This window comes from Procambarus clarkii, chromosome 15, assembly GCF_040958095.1.
Source record: "Procambarus clarkii isolate CNS0578487 chromosome 15, FALCON_Pclarkii_2.0, whole genome shotgun sequence".
In the NCBI taxonomy this organism is placed as follows: Eukaryota; Metazoa; Arthropoda; class Malacostraca; order Decapoda; family Cambaridae; genus Procambarus; species Procambarus clarkii.
The window spans coordinates 4,048,285-4,071,577 of NC_091164.1; the positions used below are offsets into that span (position 1 = coordinate 4,048,285).

Genomic DNA, 23,293 nt, shown 5'->3' on the forward strand with positions numbered 1-23,293 from the left:
AAAAAAAAATGGCAACAGTATGAGAATGTAACACAAACAAATATATATATATAATTACGGAACACTATCAACCCGTAACAATGAACTAACAACATTCCCAGATAATGTAGGGATAGATACGTAAAAAGTAACTAAGAACTAACAGAGTTTATACTTGCCAGCAAATTTGTGGACTGAAAATGTATCTGGCATGAAGAGGGCCTTGGCTGACATTAGGAGTACTAGAGCAGTACTAAAGTAAAAATGAAGTACTTAAAGCAGCACTGTACAGTACATTTAGTACTGTGCAGTACAGTTATTTTTTCATTAGAGCAGTACTTAAAGAGTACTAATGTAGCTTAATTAAGTTGCTTACAGTAAAGCCGTTTGCTTATAAGGCATCGGGATGAGTCTCAGTAGATTGTGTTGTTGAACAAAATCGTGGTGCAGAAATGTTGCATTAGATCATCGCCAGTTCTGATCGAGTATTTATGCAAGGACAAGAATAAGCCCGAAACGCATTGCGTAATAGTGGCTTTAGGCATTGTATGTACTAGCTCTATCTATATATTAATCCATTAATGTAACATCACTTGTATGTATGTACCTTACCTGAATAAACATATTTATTATTTATTTATTTATTTATAATACGGGAAGACGTTTTCTCTCTCGTCTGACCAATATAAATGTAATCACACTCCTTACACGGGACAAAGTAATCTCAGCCTCTTGTACTCTGACTGTGGTCTACCATTGTTAAGGACCGGTATCCTGTTAGACTTATGCAGGTCGTGCTTGGCCAACGACTGACCTTTAGAAGGATGTAGGCCACAAGACTGAACTAAAGACAAGGTAACACTAAAAAATGGTGCCATTTAAGTAATGAGAGCCCCTCAGAATTCAGATGTCATCAGAACATACGTTTTGCATGTCGTTATCTATAATATTACTAAAAGCTCAAAAACTTTCTGGTCAGTAAAATACCTTTTCAGATTTCATGGGATTCGAGGATCACTATGCTGGCCGACTTACCCCTTAATTAAAGAGACGTATTGAAGCTGACCCCTGACAAACCTATGAAATCCCCCTCCCACCCATCAGTAACCCTGCAAAGTTAGGTGAGGCTAAACACACGCATCTAACATTAAACCGACCAAGAAAGAATCATAAATTTTATTTTAAAGAAATAGATATGACAAGAAAAGTCACTAATAGTTACTAAGACCAGAAACTGTTTACTGAGAGCTATAGGTACCCCAGTGCTTACCAGACTCTTTAGCAGCTTAATCTAGCTGATAAATTAAAGAGTATGCTTTTCAATTTGTATATAAAAAAAGATGCACGTAGCAGTTTTGTGTGTGTAGAGAATTACTAAGCAGAAACATGTGCCTCTGTTACAGTTGATGAAATAACCTTTATATCTCACATGGTTGGAGATAGGACTGTGATATGGGAACAAAACAAATTTTCTAAATTTTCACTGAAAACAGAGGTTTAAAAGAGAAGTGGTCAGGTACCATCACTCACGTGGTCACACTAACAGGTCACCCTGTCACTCACCCTGGCGCTCATCGCAGCAACGCCTGGCGTTTAATAATGAGCGTGAAGAGTGACAGCGTTTTATGTGTTAATGGGGTTTGATCGATTCTCCTGTCCGTCATTCTCCACACCCCCGTCCCTCCTTGAGTGACAGACGAGGAGTCAGATCCACCTAGTCTCCATGATCTGACTCACCAGCCCCCCTGACCTGACCCAACACCCACCCCTCCTTACCCAGCCTGACTCACCAGCTCATCCACCCCATCCTACTCATCTTTCATGTGCAGTGGTCGACGAATTCTCAAATGTGGTTGGCACAGAGGATTTAGGAGTCATCAACAAGTGGGTTAGACAATGGGGAGTTGGGTACTCATGTACTCTCGACCCCACAGAGGACCTATTATGCACGTAACAGCGGGACCCAATTTGCATTCGATAATAGGACCCAGTGCGCACCCGACTGTGGGACCCAATATGTCCGCCAGAGTGGGACCCAATATGCACTCGAAAGTGCTTGTGACCCGATTTACTTGCTCAGAAACAATAAAGTTTTTTTTATCGCAGATAAGATATTACGAGTATAGATAAGATACACGTCGTTATCAAGGCGCACCGCCCCCCTTACCAACCGTTGTAGTGATATCCAGAGCATTTTATATCTTAAATATTGAAAAAACTTAGATATTTTTATATTTTTAGTCCTTTTGTCCAGTTACAAGGTTCACGAGGCTCAGCAAAAAACTAGTTCATGATATCTATGATTGTAGCGTTGGGTTATATATGTACAACATATCACCGTGACGACAATGAATAGATCGTGTATTGCACGTTGTTGTAACCAACGTTGCAAATGCAGCCTGCTATGGAAAATTGCAATTTACAAATATTTACGGTTTTCTATGGATCACAGTGATAGGTTAGGTGGGTTGTTGGGGTTCGTGCGTGTCTGGTTAGGTTAAGATGTTGGATTTTATGCGTAGTGGCAAGTGAAGAGGACGGCTTAGTGTCGAGAGGTGAGGTAATTATGAGGAGAAATATTTAAGTTTTTCAGGGGACAGGACGGACGGGAGAATTGGAAGTCAGGAATCGAACTCCGACCTTGCAAGAAGCGAAGCCGCTGCCGTTCCGGCCTATCCAAGTGCTTGGGTGGCAATATATAGTTCTCAACACCATTCACAAAACAATGCATATTACACAACTATTTATCAACAAAATCAAGTCACTTATAGATGTCTTGAAATGAAAGGGTTTTAAGTAATGCAAATTTCCCACACAGCAAATTTTTTTTTTTTGAGAAAATTAAAAATATTTATAAAAAAATTGATCATGAGACTCTATTAAACACGGCCAATGATACTTTTTTGATACTGGTGTCTGTTAGCCAACATCCCACCAGAGAGACGAGGTTCCAACTGATTGATTACGCTTCCACTAATAAACAAAGCCTATCTTAACACTTCACTTGATTACCAATGGTAAACACGGCTCCTCCCGCCAAACACACACCGAAACTACGACGTTGGTACAACTTTCGAACAAGTTTTAAACAACTCCTAACCAGTTATAACAACCAATATAGCAAGTTGTAACAACGTTCTAATACGTCATAAACACGTTAAGCCAAGATGTAACAACTTTATTACAAGTTGTAACAAGCGGAAAATAGAGACAGTTTCGGTTTGTGTTTCCAGGGGGCCATCACTGCCGGAGGGAAGAAGGGCATACATGTGAACACCGAACAAGGTGCTCAGGTAAAACACAACAATGCCAGGCATAATGATAACAAAATAATGGTGTATAAATAAACACATACAAGTCTCATCAGTGAGACAATCAACACATGTGACGCAACAAATTGTGACGTACGTGTGTGTGTGTGTGTGTGTGTGTGTGTGTGTGTGTGTGTGTGTGTGTGTGTGTGTGTGTGTGTGTGTGTGTGTGTGTGTGTGTGTGTGTGTGTGTGTGTGTGTGTGTGTGTGTGTGTGTGTGTATTCACCTAGTTGTGCTTGCGGGGGTTGAGCTCTGCTCTTTCGGCCCGCCTCTCAACTGTCAATCAACCAGCTGTTACTAACTACTACTAACTAATTTTTTTCCCACACACACACACACACACACACACACACACACACACACACACACACACACACACACACACACACACACACACACACACACACACACACACACACACACACACACACACATCCAGGAGGCAGCCCGTAACAGCCGTCTAACTCTCAGATACCTATTTACTGCTAGGTAACAGGGGTATCAGGATGAAAGAAACACACACACACACACACACACACACACACACACACACACACACACACACACACACACACACACACAGTAGGGGCCTCGCGATTGAGTGGACAGCGCTCTGGGGTCGTAGTCCGAAGGGCCCCGGGTTCGATCCTCGGCAGAGGCAGAAACAAATGAGCAAAGTTTCTTTCACCCTGGTTCCCGTCTTCACCTAGCAGTAAATAGTCATGTTCCCTTTATTCCCTTATCAGACAGGAATAGCAGACAGCTGCTACGGGCTGCTTCCTGGGGATGTGTGTGTGCATTTGTAAGAGAAATATATATAGTAGACATAATAGAGGAAAAATAAATTGATTAGAAAGGCGGCGCCCAAGAGCTAATAGCTCGATTCTGCAGATACAAATAGTAAATACAAATTGTAAATAGACACACACACACACACACGACTTTAGCGTGGCTCGGGTGTGTAACACGATAGATTAGTAGATTAGCAGTACTCTCTCTCTCTCTCTCTCTCTCTCTCTCTCTCTCTCTCTCTCTCTCTCTCTCTCTCTCTCTCTCTCTCTCTCTCTCTCTCTCTCTCTCTCTCTCTCTCTCTCTCTCTCTCTCTCTCTCTCTGTCTCTCTCTCTCTCTGTCTCTCTCTCTCTCTCTCTCTCTCTCTCTCTCTCTCTCTCTCTCTCTCTCTCTCTCTCTCTCTCTCTCTCTCTCTCTCTCTCTCTCTCTCTCTCTCTCTCTCTCTCTCTCTCTCTCTCTCTCTCTCTCTCTCTCTCTCTCTCTCTCTCTCTCTCTCTCTCTCTCTCTCTCTCTCTCTCTCTCTCTCTCTCTCTCTCTCTCTCTCTCTCTCTCTCTCTCTCTCTCTCTCTCTCTCTCTCTCTCTCTCTCTCTCTCTCTCTCTCTCTCTCTCTCTCTCTCTCTCTCTCTCTCTCTCTCTCTCTCTCTCTCACTCAAGCACTACTGCGTGTGGTTGAACATGCAAGGTTGCACAGACGTGGTGCTGTATTACTAACAGCACGTGGTATCGTATGTAAGAATGACACGTAGTAGGTAGAACGTGGCACACACAATGAACTGATCGTACGTGGCACTTGAGCTGTGGGTGGATGAATGGCGTCATGCGATAACACAGGAGAGAGCGTCAACGTCAGCGGCGGCGGGCTGACAGGGCCTGCATGGTCTCTGCCGGTGTCAGCAGCTGCTTCACGTCGCGACAGACGAAAAGTAGTGGTGGAAAGTCTAGGTCTCACTCTCACGACAGTCTAGAGAATAATACACAAGGAATCATGCAGCAACCGTCCTTCCTCTCTGCACAGTTCACTGGAAGCCTTTCCAGCTAATTGAGTACACTGGAAACTTAGATGAAAAATAACTTGATGTTGACCAGACCACACACTGGAAGGTGAAGGGATGACGACGTTTCGGTCCGTCCTGGACCATTCTCAAGTCGATATCGACTTGAGAATGACTTGAGAATCGACTTGAGAATGGTCCAGGACGGACCGAAACGTCGTCGTCCCTTCACCTTCTAGTGTGTGGTCTGGTCAACATACTTTAGCCACGTTATTGTGACTCATCGCCTGAATAACTTGATACTCTGTTGCTTCTGAAACAGTCACGTGGTCTCTCTCTCTTTGCTAGATTTAGTAACTCACACGGACAGCTAATTCGTATATAATGTCGCAGTTGCAATTCTGAGGTGAGGGCTGAACTATCTTGAAATAGGCCCGGAGTGGGGCTGGTTAACTTGACGTCGGAGAACGTTACGGTGGTCAGAACTAGCTGGCCATCTATACAATACAATACAATACAATACAATACAATTTTATTTAGGTAAGGTACATACATACAATAAATATTTACAAGGATTGTTTAACTTATAGGTATAGCTAGTATATACAATGCCTAAAGCCACTATTACGCAAAGCGTTTCGGGCATTTCGTTTCGGCCCCCTTATCTGGTGGGATCACGCACGTCTAGCTCCTAGAACACAACATCTTGGTGAGGATCCCCCAGGCAAGCGTTCCTGAGCAACCAAGAATTAGATCTATAAACTGACCAGTGAAGAACAGGCACTGGTTGCCACCCCCATTCGCGTAGGCCTTCACTAGTCAAATAGTGACATGGCATGAATAACTCATGACTTACTTAAAGGAATAAACTCTTAAACTTACTTACTTAAAGGAATAAACTTTCTTACTTAAAGGAATAAACTCTTAAACTCTTAAACATTCTCTTAAACTTACTGGTGTCAGTATCACCTGGGCGTAGCCACCGGATGTATCAGAAGATCCTGGAGTGACGAGGCTGGTGGGCGTCGCTTGTAACTCCTCACACGATGTTAAAAGCCACGCGATAATAGATTTAATAGTCTTCTTCTTGAGTCAGACGCGGTGTCTGATGGGCTTGGGCGACCGAAGCGGCCGGCGAGGAGGTTGCATGTCAGTCTCCAGGTGGGCGTCTCTTCACGCACACTTCTCAATATCCGTGGGTAGCCGCCGAGGTCATAAACGTATGTGCTGATGTGTTGTTGTTGTCCCTTCACCTGAACCTCAGTAGCACAGGTACGGACCTTTCCCCCTTACCGTCCTCCTGATTCACTCCATCACCTGAGCATCACAACACGTAGCTATAATGATATTTCAGTCATTATTCCTGTTCCTACTAATTATATGTTTGTCTATCATGAGTATTGTTCTAAATTGTGGTTTTGTGTCCAAGGCATTACAGCCAATACACTTCCTTACGTTCAAGCACAACACTTCCATCACCCAATTATCATATCACGGGATTTTTTATTTACAATTTCCGCTGAGTTTTCTCCCTTATCTGTTTTGCTTAGCTGTCACCTGCACGTTGATCTCAACTAGGACTCATCAGACATTTTCTCCTCTACCTACGAAACCTGTTCATCTTTCCTTACTCATCGCAGCTTTGTTTACATACATGAAACAGTTCACGACCTCGGAAGCCCGGCAAGGTTGTTTATGAGAGTAATAACCTTGGCTTGGGAAGTTTCGAAGCTCTTAAACTGGTTAATAAATGTTCTATCAAAGCCGCCTTGATAGAGGAAAGATGTACAGGTTTCGTAGGTAGTAAATGCTTGATAAATCCTGACTCTAGTTTCTACCTTCCCTCTCAGGAGTCAAAGATCAACATGCAGTGGAGCAGGTGGAGTGATAAGGTCATATTTGTGACCTCTATATTCTTAGCACTTATGAGGTTGAGAATATCACTGTTGGTCGAAGCATCGTCGGCGCCTACCGAGGCTGTTGTCTCCGCGGCGTCCCTGTCATCCGCGAGTAGCCCCGAGCTACAACTGTCATCCTCGAGTAGCCCCGAGCTACAACCGGACGCTCCTGACGCTCTGGGGCTAAGAATGAAGGAACCAGATCGAGGCTCCAAGAACTGGAACATCTCCCTGCTGGTGGGTGTTGACAGGAGCCTCCTTCAGGGACCAGCAAGGAGAGTACTCACAGGTGAGGGTGACAGCCAGACGTCGCCTGCAGCGGAGTTGGCCCACCTGCTCAGCCAAGCCGTTCAGATTCATCTACCTGATTGCCAGAAGGTAGGTCATGACCTGTTTAACATCTAACTACTGCTCACTAGGACCAATTTTTGCTATGCCGAGTGGCGTCAGGCAGGTGACACCTATGAAGCAGTATTAGTGCACACAATGTTCAATTTATTTTATAAATCATGTTAAATTACCTCATTTGACAGGAAAGATCAGTGAACATTAAGGAATACAGTAAATGTTCAAATATAAAAATTAATAGAAACAGGAAACATTTTATAAGCTGGGACGTATTATGCACCAGAAGTCACATGACCAGGATTTATAAAGCATTTACGTGTCCACTTGAGAAACCTGTCCATCTCTTTATCAATCATAACAGATGCGTTTGCATTTATTAAGCAGCTTATGAACTCCGAAACGATACGGGGTTTGTTTATAACGATAATTACCTTGAGCTACGAACGACCACTCATCGTTTCCTAGCTCGTGAACTGTTTAGTGCGAGTTTGCCACGAACGGAACTACGAGTCCAAAAATCCTTGACACCAAACACTGTCTCCACCCCTAACCGTGGTGGCCAGGTGGTCTTATACAAGTACTCGAGCAACGCCACCAGGACCGGCGGGGGAGACGACCAGGTGGAGTCTCAGTTCAACCAGCTGGTGGCAGCCCTGGTCAACCAGTTTGGGAGAGACTGGGAGGACATCTGGCTGTGGGAGTTGGACGCCTTCCTCGCGAGGACATCCCCCACCTACAGTGTCAACACGAAGCCTCACAGAAGCACCCAGGGCGAATACTGTGTAGCCTTCATCGTTCTGGCGGACCTGGAGGTGAGTGCTGTACTGCCTTCACCATATTTGAGTCGTCATTCCTTCTTTTTTATTTTCCGTAGATTTATTGATTTAGTAAGAATGTTTGTTTTGAAACTCAGCCAGTCACCCAAAACTGCTAATATATATAGAAACTATTCGTCGAAACTTGATATTTGTCAGGGGACATGAACTAAACTTTCAAAGTTAGCAAACCTAAACTTTCCTAGGCCTGGAATAGTTCATACATGCATTAATTTAGGCCTAACATGGCATATATTAATCCTATAACTCCTTGTTTAGCCCTAGGACAGGTTAGATTAGGTTGTATTGTTTCTATTCTACATTTAAGTCTGTCATTTGGAATATTCCAATAGTTGAAAACGTGAATTTTTTTCTGGTTCAACAGTCTCTTTTTGTACGTTCGACCGAGTAGTTGTTATAAACACCATTCATTTTGGAGGATGGGTTTCAATCTTCGAATGCCATATATAAACAAGTGAAGGTAGGCGGAGTGATTTATGAAACAGTAATAAAATCATACGTAAATGTATTACTTTTGAACGTAAGAACACTTACGAAAAGGCATTGTGCTCTCAGTTTAATGCTGAAAAAGTCAGCCTCTGAGGCTAGGTAATGATGATAGAATTACAAGATATTAGATGGAAGGTATTGATAATGCGAAGTCTTGTTGCAAAAAAAATATCGTGCGATCATGATTAGTTGGAATTTAATGCCAAAAAATCAATGCATAAATATCCATAATAAGGCAAATAAGACACGGATTTATTTCAGGAAGCGCGAGCAACAAAAACATCTAATGATATTCTTTAACTATATATTGCTCTTGTTAGGCCCCACTTAGATTATGCAGTTCAGCTTTGGTCGTCATACTATAGAATGGACATAGATTCAGTAGAACTTGCATCCTTCCAGTGTAGGATGACAGAGTTAATTCCACAAATTAGAAACATTCTATGTGAAGAGAGATTGAAAAACTTTATTTACATTCTCTAGAAAGACGAAGAGTTAAGGGTGACATGATTGATGTGTACATGTGGGTGAATGGGCATAACAAGGGGGGGGGGACATTAATTAGGTATTAAATTATATAAACACAAAACAATGGATATAAACTGGATAAGTTTACATTTAGGAAAGACCTGGGTAAATACTGGTTTGGAAACAGGGTTGTAAATGTGTTAACAGATTCCCCGGTAACTTATTAGAAGTGGAATCACTTGAGTGTTTCAAACATCCAGTAGATTAGACAAAAGAACATTAGAATTAAGGAAACTGCAAAAGACCTATTGTCCCATACGTGGCAGCTCCTATTTATTTCCACCCAGACAAGTTACCGTGTCCTCCACAGTCAGTGGGAGAAGCGTTCACTAACATACGGAAGGGTTCATGGTTCGAGGGATCCACCAAATACACCTTGGCGTTCTCTGGTGACCTGGTGACTGCTAATCAGGTGATCTCCCATCGTCTCCTGAGTGAGTATAGCCTTCGCTGCAACCTTCATCCTTCGCTGCGTGCTCTGATGATCCTACACCTGTGTTCCTGTGGGGTCATAACTTCCTTTTTAGCGAGCGCTCAGCATCCCCCAGTATCCCACTTAACATGTGACTGCAAATTCCCTTGGGCACGTACAGAGCAGGATCACAGGGTTTACATCAGGAATTAGCAGTCTTCCTAGTGAAGAGAGTTAAAAAAAAACTTAATTTACACTCTCTAAAACACTCAGATTCTTGGTGAGGGATTAGTGTAGATAATACCGCTAGTGGTGAATGTATGCTGTTGATGTCTCTGGCCTTGATGAGTGATTATTGTTAATGTCTCACTGTGAAGGTTAAGTATTACTGTCAATCTATAAGTGTTGAGAACTGAAGTTCCAATGTGAATGTTTAGCACTGATGTCCTGCTGTGAGTGTATAATGTTGATGTCTCTGTCCTTAATGAATATATTACCGTTGATGTCTCCGTCCTTGAAGAGAAGCTAGCAGCATCCTGGCCACCATCTCGTCCTTAGAGCCCAACACTAAAGTCTAAACTAGTGACTAAAACAAGCTTCATCACATCCCAGCGAGTACAGAAAGTTTCAGCACATCACACCGTCAACAGCAGAATTCAGCACATCCCATTGTCTACAGGAAGCTACAGCATATCCTACTTTTCAATAAATCTTTATAATAACTCATCCATTTCTCATAAAGCTGCATGATTAGTATTTTCTCACATTATGCTTATCCACATTTTTTCTTATATTATTCTTACTCTTCAAAGATTTCAGAAAAATCCACTTTCGTTCGTGGGATTTTTTGTTTATGTGAACGACCTTGCAACAGTCGACTAACATCTTTTCACGCGTCGGATTCACTGCGTTTTTATTTGTAACATCTTTATTGGCAAAGTTAATATGCAATTTTGCACAATAGGATAAAATGAATTAGGTTTTATTACAGTAAAGATGCTGCTCATATTCACTGCCACACAGGACAGAGGATCATACATAAGTCAAAAGGTCTAAATTGTAGATTTAAACACACGTATATATATATATATATATATATATATATATATATATATATATATATATATATATATATATATATATATATATATATATTGAGATGGCATCTACTACAGGAGAGAGTTCCAACTTAGTGGTAGTCTCGCGGGTGCTGCAGGATTCTCTGGGTCCCCTAGAGAGGAGGTCCCTAGCGAGGGGGTCACCAGTGAGGGGGTCACCAGTGAGGGGGTCACCAGCGAGGGGGTCCCTAGCGAGGGGGTCCTCGGAGCCCCGTGTGTACCAGATGGTGCAGGTCTGTCCATACTGCGCAGCTGGGAGTCCCCAAGTGAGGGTAGTCGCTGAGTGGAGTCCCACCTCAGGCTTCTACAGTGATGACCCGCTCTTCCCGGATCTATTTCAGGTGGGTGTCCCTAGCCCTGTGCACCTCTCCTAAGATAAACTGTACACCACACACATAGTTTACATATGTGCATAAATCACTTGCCTCTGGTGGCCAATGAGCTACATGATCGCAACCAATGGTAATCAACTGTCTGTACTTAAGAATTTCACGTTCAGTAAACGTTAGGCTAGTCTTATAATACCAACTGATATTTAAGTGTTATTCACAACCCGCTTCTGGGTGTGTGTGTACACTGATGGCTTAATTCAGTGTGAAGTTACATCCTTGAACATGTTCACTTCCCGTCAAGGCCCTGCCAGGCCCACGCATAGGCGTCTCCTGCAATAAAGAACAATACTCTAGTAAACGACACCTTGTAGAGCAAGCAGTTCTGATATATATATATATATATATATATATATATATATATATATATATATATATATATATATATATATATATATATATATATATATATATATATATATATATATATATATATATATATATATATATATTAGGTTACTGAATCGTTACCTCACCAACTTAGCTACTGTCAGTAGCTACTGACTCCTACGATAGCAGTAGCTACTGACTTAGCTACTGCTACCGACTAATGTGACCCCCGTGCGGGGAGGCAGAACTTCCAGGGTCACCAGTTCCGTGTGGTGACGCTGGTGTACGAGCCCTTCAGCTGCTACCACAAGGAGGGCAGCCGCATCATGCCGGCTGACAACTGCATTGATAACAACATGCTGAGGGAGATCTCCGCCGTACTCAACTTCACCTATGTCTTCGTGGAGCCCAGCGATGGCCAGTGGGGCCACAGGCTTCAGAACGGCAGCTATACAGGTGTGTTCTGCTAACACTTGTGCTCATTTATATCGTGTATATATATATGTCGTACCTAGTAGCCAGAACGCACTTCTCAGCCTACTATGCAAGGCCTGATTTGCCTAATAAGCCAAGTTTTCATGAATTAATGTTTTTTCGACTACCTAACCTACCTAACCTAACCTAACCTAACTTTTTCTGCTACCTAACCGAACCTAACCTATAACGATAGGTTAGGTTAGGTAGGGTTGGTTAGGTTCGGTCATATATCTACGTTAATTTTAACTCCATTAAAAAACAATTGACCTCATACATAATGAAATGGGTAGCTTTATCATTTCATAAGAAAAAAAATAGAGAAAATATATTAATTCATGAAAACTTGGCTTATTAGGCAAATCGGGCCTTGCATAGTAGGCTGAGAAGTGCGTTCTGGCTACTAGGTACGACATATATATATATATATATATATATATATATATATGTGTGTGTGTATATCACGAAAATAAACACGTGATTAAGAATGTGACAATGTCAGACCACGGAGGAAAATGAAACAGGAAAATATATATATATAATATATATATATATATATTATATATATATTCTGTGCTGGCTAGGGTTCGAGTCTCCTGGTGGGAAAGTGTTCTAAAGTTGTATACTTAACTCTCGTGTTTAGGAGAGTTGTGCCTTAAGCAGAGACACTGTGTCTTCCCATATTAACAGGGACTTGATGAAATTAACGTCTAAATGACCCCTCACTTGCTCTGGTGCTCTTGGGAGGTGTTGATCTTTGGGGTATTTAAATACTCCGAAATTACCATCTCTTTTAAGGGTCTGAGCGGTGGTGCAGAGGGTTAAGGCGTACCTGTTATGCCAGTTGCTGGAAGGCTTCTGTGTTGGCTAGGGTTCGAGTCTCCTGGTGGGAAAGTGTTCTAAAGTTGTATACTTAACTCTCGTGTTTAGGAGAGTTGTGCCTTAAGCAGAGACACTGTGTCTTCCCATATTAACAGGGACTTGATGAAATTAACGTCTAAATGACCCCTCACTTGCTCTGGTGCTCTTGGGAGGTGTTGATCTTTGGGGTATTTAAATACTCCGAAATTACCATCTCTTTTAAGGGTCTGAGCGGTGGTGCAGAGGGTTAAGGCGTACCTGTTATGCCAGTTGCTGGAAGGCTTCTGTGCTGGCTAGGGTTCGAGTCTCCTGGTGGGAAAGTGTTCTAAAGTTGTATACTTAACTCTCGTGTTTAGGAGAGTTGTGCCTTAAGCAGAGACACTGTGTCTTCCCATATTAACAGGGACTTGATGAAATTAACGTCTAAATGACCCCTCACTTGCTCTGGTGCTCTTGGGAGGTGTTGATCTTTGGGGTATTTAAATACTCCGAAATTACCATCTCTTTTAAGGGTCTGAGCGGTGGTGCAGAGGGTTAAGGCGTACCTGTTATGCTAGTTGCTGGAAGGCTTCTGTGCTGGCTAGGGTTCGAGTCTCCTGGTGGGAAAGTGTTCTAAAGTTGTATATATATATATATATATATATATATATATATATATATATATATATATATATATATATATATATATATATATAATATATATATATATATAATATATATATATATATAATATATATATATATAATATATATATATATAATATATATATATATATATATAATATATATATATATATATATATATATAATATATATATATATATAATATATACATATATATAATATATATATATATAATATATACATATATATAATATATATATATATATATATATATATATATATATATATATATATATATATATATACATATATATACACCAGTGGTGGTACCCCCTATATATATATATATATATATATATATATATATATATATATATATATATATATATACATATATATACACCAGTGGTGGTACCCCCTATATATATATATATATATATATATATATATATATATATATATATATATATATATATATATATATATATATATAATATATATATATATATATATATATATATATTTAATTTTTTATTGTTTTCTGTAATATGTGTGTCTGCCTGTCTGACTGTCTCTCACTTATTAATCGTCTCATTAACATTTTTAGAACATTAAATACTAACATTGAAAACACGTTTTCAAACACGTCTTCGTCTCACGTTTAATAATCGTGTTTACAAAATCTAAAAAAAAAATCAAAATGTAATAGAAAACGTGATTAAAACAAAGAAATGTCGTTTTAGAAACGTTCTAGAAACTAGGACATGTTTACTGGGATACTGCTTTTCACCTATTGTGTTTTTCTCCTTTGGGTTATAAGGGTCGGGTTGTCTTACCTCCAGTAATTGTGTCTCCCATTTTAACCTCTTAAATTAGATTTTTAAATTAGGTTTTAACCTAAATAAATTAAGTTTAATTAGGTTAAGAGGTTAATTTTAACCTCTTAACCTCTTAAATTAAATTGTGTTATTAGGACCTGAAGGTGTTTTATTTTCAACTACAGTTTGTTGAGTAGTTGCTCTTGTGTGCATTCACTACATTCATTTTTGTTTATAATAGTTAAAATTCAATATTTATTCATAAATGTTGTTTGTTTATATATGAGTTATCGTGAGTGTTTTTTTTAAGGTTTAGTCTTATAGCATTTATTCATTTCTTGGGGCTCTGAGCAACGCTGCTGACCTTTCTAGCTTCGTGTCTATATAGCCGGCACTCTCACTGTAACGTTATCTTCCCTCTTATAGCAGTAGTATGAATCACACTCTCACCATCAATAACATGATTCTCACTCTCACCATCAGTGAGATCATTCTCACTCTCACCATCAGTGAGATCATTCTCACTCTCACCATCAGTGAGATTATTCTCACTCTCACCATCAGTGAGATCATTCTCACTCTCACCATCAGTAAGATCATTCTCACTCTCACCATCAGTGAGATTATTCTCACTCTCACCATCAGTGAGATCATTCTCACTCTCACCATCAGTGAGATCATTCTCACTCTCACCATCAGTGAGATCATTCTCACTCTCACCATCAGTGAGATCATTCTCACTCTCACCATCAGTGAGATCATTCTCACTCTCACCATCAGTGAGATCATTCTCACTCTCACCATCAGTGAGATCATTCTCACTCTCACCATCAGTGAGATCATTCTCACTCTCACCATCCTTACACGACTCTCCCCAAACGCTACTAAAGACCAAACGATGGGATGCAGGTGTGATAGGAGCGGTGGAGAGGATGGAGGCAGACTTCTCCCTCAACGTGGCCATCACCCAGGACCGGGAGGAGAAGGTTGACTGCACCATTGGCTACCACGTCGAGCCAATCACCTTCGCTACCTCCAAACCCCGGCTCCTCAACCAGGCTTTGGCGCTGCTCAGGCCCTTCACACACGAGGTGAGGCCCTTCACGCACGAGGTGAGGCCCTTCACGTACGAGGTGAGGCCCTTCACACACGAGGTGAGGCCCTTCACGTACGACGTTAGGCCCTTCACGTACGAGGTGAGGCCCTTCACGTACGAGGTGAGGCCCTTCACGTACGAGGTGAGGCCCTTCACGTACGACGTTAGGCCCTTCACGTACGAGGTGAGGCCCTTCACGTACGAGGTGAGGCCCTTCACGTACGAGGTGAGACCCTTCACGTACGAGGTGAGGCCCTTCACGTATGAGGTGAGGCCCTTCACGTACGAGGTGAGGCCCATGCGACAGGGCCAGCAATAGTGAAGTGAGGAGTGGTACAGCGGATTAGAATTCGTGATTGTCTTGGATTAACTCAGTTAATTAAGGATTGGGTGATGACATGGGGTTTAAAGAGATAAGGTAATTATGAGGTGAGAGCGTTAAGCCAGAATGACTATATAGCTCTTGTGAAGGGAAGGGACGGTACCCAACAGTTTGAACCATTGGGAATCGAACACTGGCCTGCAAGAAGCTAGGCCATCCCCCCTTACCATCCATCCAAGGGATCAGGTAGGATTTTAAAAAGGTTAGTAATAATAAATATATAAATTATTGAAATCCAAGGTTACGGGGAAAAAACCAGTTATGTCGCATGCATCATACATTGTGTTGTCCCTGTGACAGGTGTGGCTGGCCTTCGCAGCCACACTGGTGCTGGCTGGACCTTTCTACTACATGGTGTGTCGTCTGTCCTCCCGGGGCGACGCCACCCTCGCCCCTCCCTCGGTCATCAGGGCCTGCTTCTACGTCTTCGGCGCCTGCTTCAAGTTAGTCCTGCTTGGCTTGTCACTGGTGTAATATGAAAGGGGATAAATTATCGATAAAAAACCCTCACAGTGGAAGAGGAACTTAAGTTGTGACACTGCATTGCTGGTGCAATGCAAGGACACTGATAATAATAATAATAATAATAATAATAATAATAATAATAATAATAATAATAATATATTTAGGAACAGTACATACATAGTTGCAGCGTTACAGTACAAACATTCTGTTAGATTTAAAGATAGAGGTAGTACATACAATACCTAAAGCCACTAGTACGCATAGCGTGTCGGGCAACTGATGTGCTAAAAGCTATACAACTTGGGCTGCTCTTAGAGTCACTCACACCTTCGTCTTCCGTCCTGCAGCCAGAGTGTCAAGTGGGTGTCGGACCCGGGCGCTCGGATCTTCATGATGACGTACGTGCTGACCATGTTCGTGACGGTGACGGTATACGTGGCCATGCTCACCGCCACCCTCACGCTCCCAGCACTCTCCCCGACCCTCAACTTCCTCCAAGAGCTCATCGAATCCGACTTCACTTGGGGTATTCAGGTACGGAGTCGCACTTGAATACGTACTTGGGTACCTGAATACGGACGATGTCGTACTTGGGGTATTCATGTACGTGAGTCGTACCTGCGGACGACTAGCTTTAGAGTCGTCCGTAAGCAATATTTCTGATTCTAATGGTGCTGTGATTCTAGTAGTGCTGGTGATTCTAGTAGTGCTGGTGATTCTAGTAGTGCTGGTGATTCTAGTAGTGCTGGTGATTCTAGAGGTGCTGTTCAAGGATTAAGTCAATTAGGTCTAAGTCTTCTCATGAACATTGTCCTTGGCAGATCCCTACCCTAGAAACACAAACCGAAACTGTCTCTATTTTCCGCTTATTACAACTTATAATAAAGTTGGTACATCTTGGCTTAACGTGTTTATGACGTATTAGAACGTTGTTACAACTTGCTATATTGGTTGTTATAACTGGTTAGGTGGTGTTAAAACTTGTTCGAACGTTGTACCAACGTCGTAGTTTCGGTGTGTGTTTGGCGGGTAGTGCCCCAAATTCGTATGAGTCTGCCCTGACAGAGAGACTTGTAAATAGGTTCATTGCACTGTTCTGCATACACAAGGAGCTAACGATGGCAGAGAAGGAGGCCCTTGGCACTACCATATAGTAACGTCACTGGATACAAGTATAATGAATCTGGTGTGACTTTGCTTAATGTCTCAAAGGTATGATGAAACTCAAAGAATTTCGAGGCAAGGAAACTCAGAGCAGTGAGGATTGTTAATACAATTTTGTGTTAACACAAAACACAGGGATTGTTACGGACTCGTCACCGCCGTCTGCGTATGGCCTGGTAATTCCAGCGCCATCTACGAGTCTGTACTCAAACTCCCCGGGAATGGGACGCTACGTAGACAACGCCATCTATGGGTGGTGGCGTAACCGGGACAAATGGCTCAAGATTCCTGCCTTGGACAGCCAGATAGGTCATTGTGGGCGACCTCTGGTGAGGTGGCGAATCAAGACCAGCGCCACCTAGGTTGTGCTACAGAACAATGTCATTACCCGAGTGAGGAAGTGTTGCTTCCTGGTTTCTCCAGTACCCTATAACTGATGACGTGTCTGTATCCACAGAGGTGACGTGGGGCAGCAGTGGTACTGAGGAAGGCAGCCTAAATTCTTCAAACTTAGTCCCGCCTGACGATATATTCGACCTCGAGAAGCAAAAGAAGGTTACCACTAAAGACATCTTGCAACAATTTTTGCCAGGTTCTGAGCCGCCGCCGATCAGGACTAGTATAGTTTCTGCTAGTGGAAGAGCAGTGGAGGAATTCGGCATATCCTGGGACTGGCGAAGGGGAGAGACGCCCGGAGGTAGGTGCCTGTCTAGGAGCGTTACTAGTCCGTCGCTAGAGGCTCCTGCCAGGGGTGAGGTGCTCCTGTATTTGTCTGTGTAGTGGCTCCAATCAGCGCGTGGGTGAGGTTCTCTGCCAGCACTTGGCTGGAGAGTGGTTGTGGGCAGAGGCACCTCGTGAGACTGCCGGTAGGCTGGCCTACGGCAAAGTTAGACTTGTCAGTGTTTCTCAGTACTGTAGCCGGTAAGGTTGGGAGCGGTACTGTGTCGGGGAAACGCGAACATCGTGGAAGGCTACAATGTGTTAGCGTCGTGGAGTGCTCAGTGTCCTCTGAGAGAGCGACACCTGTTTATATATTAAAGTGTAGTAATATTTCATTTTTGGGTTTTAAGGTGATTGGAATATATTGATAAAGGAATTGGTGTTAATCCCCCCCCCCTCTTTCTATTTATTGCATTACCTAGTACACTCTCTTGAAAGCCACTACCGACTTGGGGTCGGATACTATCCTTTAGGTTTATACATCAAAAACTGTTGAGACCCATAGTGGCCGTAACAGGGATATAACCTACTAATATGGAGACTTGTCTTATGGAACCACTGGAATACCAGCAGTATAGGCGAATGGTCTGAAGTCTGTGAAGTCAGATTTTAACTTGACAGACACCTTGTAAGATATGTTGTCCTCTCAATATATAGGCAGGACGAAATGTCCTTTTAAAGGTGCCTGACAATACACAAACAAGGCTCTATTAGATATCACATCATTCCTACACACATACGACTGCTAATGTATCATTAACGAGACAGGACCTGGGAGCAGCCGACTACCAGCTGCTGAAGACCTCGGAGGTGCCCCTGTACCGGCAGGTGTACAGGGGACTGAAGCCCTGCCCGGCCCTCGACGCCTGCATCACCAAGGCCCGAGACACCAAGTACGCCTTCATCACCTGGCGTACCTACCTGGAGGACCGCATTGCTGTCAGGTATCACAGTCCCTTGTATCTCGGCTCTTAGTCACTCTGCATGTGAAAGGGTTTTTCTTCGCTGCGGTCTAGTTATGTTAATGTGGGGTTGGTTATGTGGCTTGGGTTATGTGTTAATGTGGTTAGTTATGCCACTGCATGCTTAGCTGTCGCTATACGTTAGGTCACTATACTGTTAGTCAAGTCACTGTGGGGGTTGTCACTATGGTTAGTTAATTTACTGAATGGTTACATGTGCATAATATCAAATTCAAATTTTTTTCACAAATGTGTACATTTATAGCACGGTTAATTTACGCAAGTTTATAGTGAATTATTTACCCAAGGGAAAGATATAACATGATAAAATGTTATCTGTAACTATATTGTGTACTCAAGATTTAGATTTGATAAGTTGCATTTATCGGTGATTTAAATAACCATTGCATTATGGTAAGCAACGTTGCAAATGTAACCTACTATGAACGGTAACGGTTCACAAATGTCTAAGTTTTCTATGCCTCGCGCTCGATAGGTTAGGTTGGTTAGGTTCCTTAGTTTCTGGCTGGGTTAGGAGGTCGGATTTTTTACAGATTGGCACGTAAAGAGACCGGGCTGTGTGCTCGCAATAAAGCAGTATTTTTAATCACAATGTGTAGTAATGTCACGGATTCATATATTTACTTGAATCTGTTTCAGATGAGTTTCATGTTATTTGGATTGGCTTAACGTACAATTAGTCGACTGCAGGTCAAGAAATGCTTGACCGGCTCCCACGAGTTGAAAGACAAAGATAGATCAACTAATGCCACAAAAGGGTCGGGCAAAATAAGGAAACCTTTTTTATAATCGACGAATAAAATATAAATACGGAGATTGCTAATTAACAATGCTTCAGTCCAGCAGAGCTAGAAGTCGACAATGTGTGTTTTTATCGAATATATGATCTTCCTGTTTGTGCACAATCTCCTAAATTGAATAAACTGGTTGGCTGTGTCAGGACTGAATGATGCTCTGGTGCAGCTTGTGCCTACATCACCTCCCCCAGGTTCACGAGTGCCACGGGGGAACGGCAGCTACACGTGGCCACAGGGAACATCTTCCCCGTGGAACTGGGCTGGGCTACGAACCCTGGGTGTCCGTATCGTCACCACTTCAATCACATAATCCGATCCCTTCTTGAGAGTGGCCTTGTTGCTAAGGTACGTCCTCGCATGGTTAACGAGGTGATTAAGGTAGTTTATCAGGAGAATGTGCTAAGCCAGACTGGCTATTTATTAGCACTTGGAAGGGGGATATCTAGAAAGGAAAGTAGCTGGGATAGGAGGAAAGGGTGAAGGAACTGGGCCCTTCCACTTGGAATATCTGCAAGAAAGAGACCTTTGTTATACCAACCAGTCGGTGGATGGTTAGATGAGGCGTAACCATTTGTCCTGGACGGTAAAGCGACGATCTCGCTTCTAGCAGGGTCGGCGTTCTATCCCTCGATCAAAGTGGATGGGCCACCAAGAGCTGAATATTCACTTTAGCTTAGAATTTTCTCCCGATAACTACCTTATTCCAGAGGGCGAGGTTAGTAGTGACTCGGTCATCCCTCAGACCTCATATACGCAGTCAAAAAATAACAGAAGCTGTTATAAAAGTCCATAATACCCGGAGCCTTTCTACAGTGGCTCCGCGACCTGATCAACGACCCGAAGCGACGGGAGGCGGACCCCTCAGTCCTCCAGCTTCAGGAGACGAACCAGGCCCTCGGTATGAACCACCTCCAGGTAAGGGAACTTCACCCTGTTGAACCCTTGCATATCTTCTCGATCACCTGCAATCATCATCAACTTGCACTGGTAGGTGCAGCGACGGTCTTAATTCTTGTAGGAATGGCGTTCAATTCCCCCCCCCCCCCCCGGATGATACAAATAGTTGGCCACTCGTTCCATCCTCGTATAGAACGGGGGCCCAATACCATTCCTTCTCCCCGTCCTATCCCAAATCCTCATCCTGACCCCTTTCCAAGTGCTATATAGTCATGACTTTGCGCTTTCCCCTCATAATTCCCTCCCCTTCTCCTCTATTTCTCCCTTCCAAATGTTATTTAATAACTGGCTGACGGCTTTATTCTGATTAAATATGCCATTTTTGCAGATACATAAATATTACAACTTTGTGTTGAATGAAGGGTTGAGTGACAATCATGGGAATTCGGTAATTTTATAAACGCCATTATTTTCATTTAAATTCTTGATCTACTGGAGGCAAGTTTCATATACAAAGTGGTTTATATGTATGTCACTATAGGGTTAGTGATCATGCACAACTATTCTCTTCTATTCTTAGTGACCCATCACAAAAATATTGTCCGTTCAATAGCTATAATGGTTCAACATACGTGCCTTAAAGAAGCTGATGACGAACTAGTGTAGACAAATAAACACATTCTTATTAATGGTGAAAATTCAAGATGCTCTGTTAAATTTTATCTATAACAATTGGTTAAAAACTATTTGGCACAATGAATTCAGTTAAGGGGTTTGGTTAGGACTTGCACTGAGTTAGTCTGGTTGAGGTTCGGAGGTTTCGTGAATATTTTTTTTTAAACTGGCATTATTAATTATTGTTGGTAGAAATACTTGCTGGTAGACAGGGCCAATCATGCTGATAGACGGATAAGGTCTTGCTAGCAAGGCTGACAGGGCCAAACTTGTCAGGAATAGCAAACAAGATAAATACTGTAATGTTATCTTAATAAATTAAAACACGATAATCAGTTTACGAAATAGTATATTAGTCCTTAAAACAAAGTAAAATAAGTTTCTTAGACTACACAGTTTGAAAATAGACTAATAAAATAATTTAGTTCTTATTTAAAAATCCATTTGCGATTCAACTATAAAAAGTCAAAATAGCTATGATAAAGAATCGGATTCAGAGTTAAATGGAACTCACACTTTTGGACACAGGTTCCAGAATAACAAATTGAATTCCACATCTTTGCTTAGAGTATTACGAGGAAAGGTAATCTATCAGAGTAGGTTGATAATCCTTTATCTCTGGGACACTTTGACATACAAAACTAGATGCAATAACCGATGAGTCAAAGGTTTCACATTACAAACGTATTTGCTTACCGTTAACCCCCATATATATCTTGTCACCAGAGGCATTATGTGTATGTATATGTTTATCGCAGGGCGTGTTCTTCCTGTTAGTGATGGGACACTCCCTCTCCTGCATCGCCTTCGTCAGCGAGGTGACTCTCTCCAACACCAGCTCTCCCTAGCAAAGTTCGCCTGCAAGTTTCTCCAACTGCTGCCCTTCGTCGATCCATCAGTATCTTTCTCCAACACTCGTCCTCCACCAGCTCTACAGGCAAGCTCTCAAGGGCTCTGAGGATGGAGTATTTAGATTCCCCAGAAGAAAGGCCGCATCAAAAGTCCTAACGTTGGAACAACTCCAGGAGCCCTCCGGTAGGAGCATTTTGTGGACGTTCAGATTGAGGTACAAGAAAGCCCTGAGGTTGGGACACCTTGATGGCCCTGAGGCTGGTTAATCTTGAACACGCGAAGACCCCAGAATTATTACAACTTGACAAATGTCAGAAAGCACCAAAATGCACTGAGCACACAAATGTATGCTTGGTAGACGAGTGATCGACCTTACCTTACCTTCTTCCCAGATGATTTAACTGGCGTGATCTGACCTTACATGACCTGACCTTGACTGTGACCATTCTCCTACAAGGTGCACGCTGTCATTAATTTCTTTCACATTATATTGTCTATAAATAAAAAGCTCACTACAGCAAAAAATATCTTTTAATTGACCTCGTACAGCTAATCGGCAGATAAAATGGATTAAGATACAAAAGATATTGAATAAGGCTCCGAATACCTTGATTTTCACAGAATAATTTAATACTACTAATAATAATAATAATACTTATTATGGAAGATCAGCAACTGAAAGGATTCGAACCCGCACATTTGGTATTCCCAAGCACGCGCGCCCTAGACCACTACACCACGACATGGTAAAGAACAATACAACCTGGGATTAGAGTGAATCCTCTAGAATGGGGTCCATGTGTGGCTTCCACCACTGAAGCCCAATCAAGGCTTCCACGCATGGCCTTCCCCCCCCCCCCCTTCATGTACTCTGGCTGTGGTTCAGCAGTTCCAACGCTTCTCTTGGGAAGTGAGTCACGTGTCTTTTACGTATTCCTAAGTATTTTACGAAGACGTTAAGTGTTTAACGTTTGACTACATGAAGGGGACGGACGTGTGTGGTGCGTGTGTGTGTGTGTTCGTTCTTGGAGCGACTCGTATAGCAGGTGTGGGAGTGTTGGCGC

At 42.3% G+C, this 23,293-nt stretch overlaps 1 protein-coding gene across 3 annotated transcripts; it reads left to right on the forward strand.

Annotated features, from left to right (window-relative positions):
• The first annotated feature begins 5,936 nt into the window (after positions 1–5,936).
• LOC123759059 (ionotropic receptor 93a) lies at positions 5,937–22,754 on the forward strand. Of its 3 annotated transcripts, XM_045743853.2 has the most exons (13): positions 6,030–6,346; positions 6,925–7,350; positions 7,884–8,132; positions 9,484–9,607; positions 10,761–11,044; positions 11,668–11,878; positions 15,108–15,289; positions 15,977–16,119; positions 16,489–16,675; positions 18,794–18,969; positions 19,997–20,150; positions 20,619–20,720; positions 22,136–22,754. In XM_045743853.2, exons 2-13 carry the CDS (start codon positions 6,940–6,942, stop codon positions 22,223–22,225), a joined length of 2,313 nt encoding a protein of 770 aa, XP_045599809.1. In that variant the 5' UTR covers positions 6,030–6,346; positions 6,925–6,939; the 3' UTR covers positions 22,226–22,754. The 3 variants fall into 3 exon arrangements, with proteins under 3 accessions (XP_045599816.1, XP_045599811.1, XP_045599809.1); XM_045743855.2 differs by lacking the exon at positions 20,619–20,720 and having other exon boundaries at positions 5,957–6,346; XM_045743860.2 differs by lacking the exons at positions 20,619–20,720; positions 22,136–22,754 and having other exon boundaries at positions 5,937–6,346; positions 19,648–20,137.
• Positions 22,755–23,293: the final 539 nt, after the last annotated feature.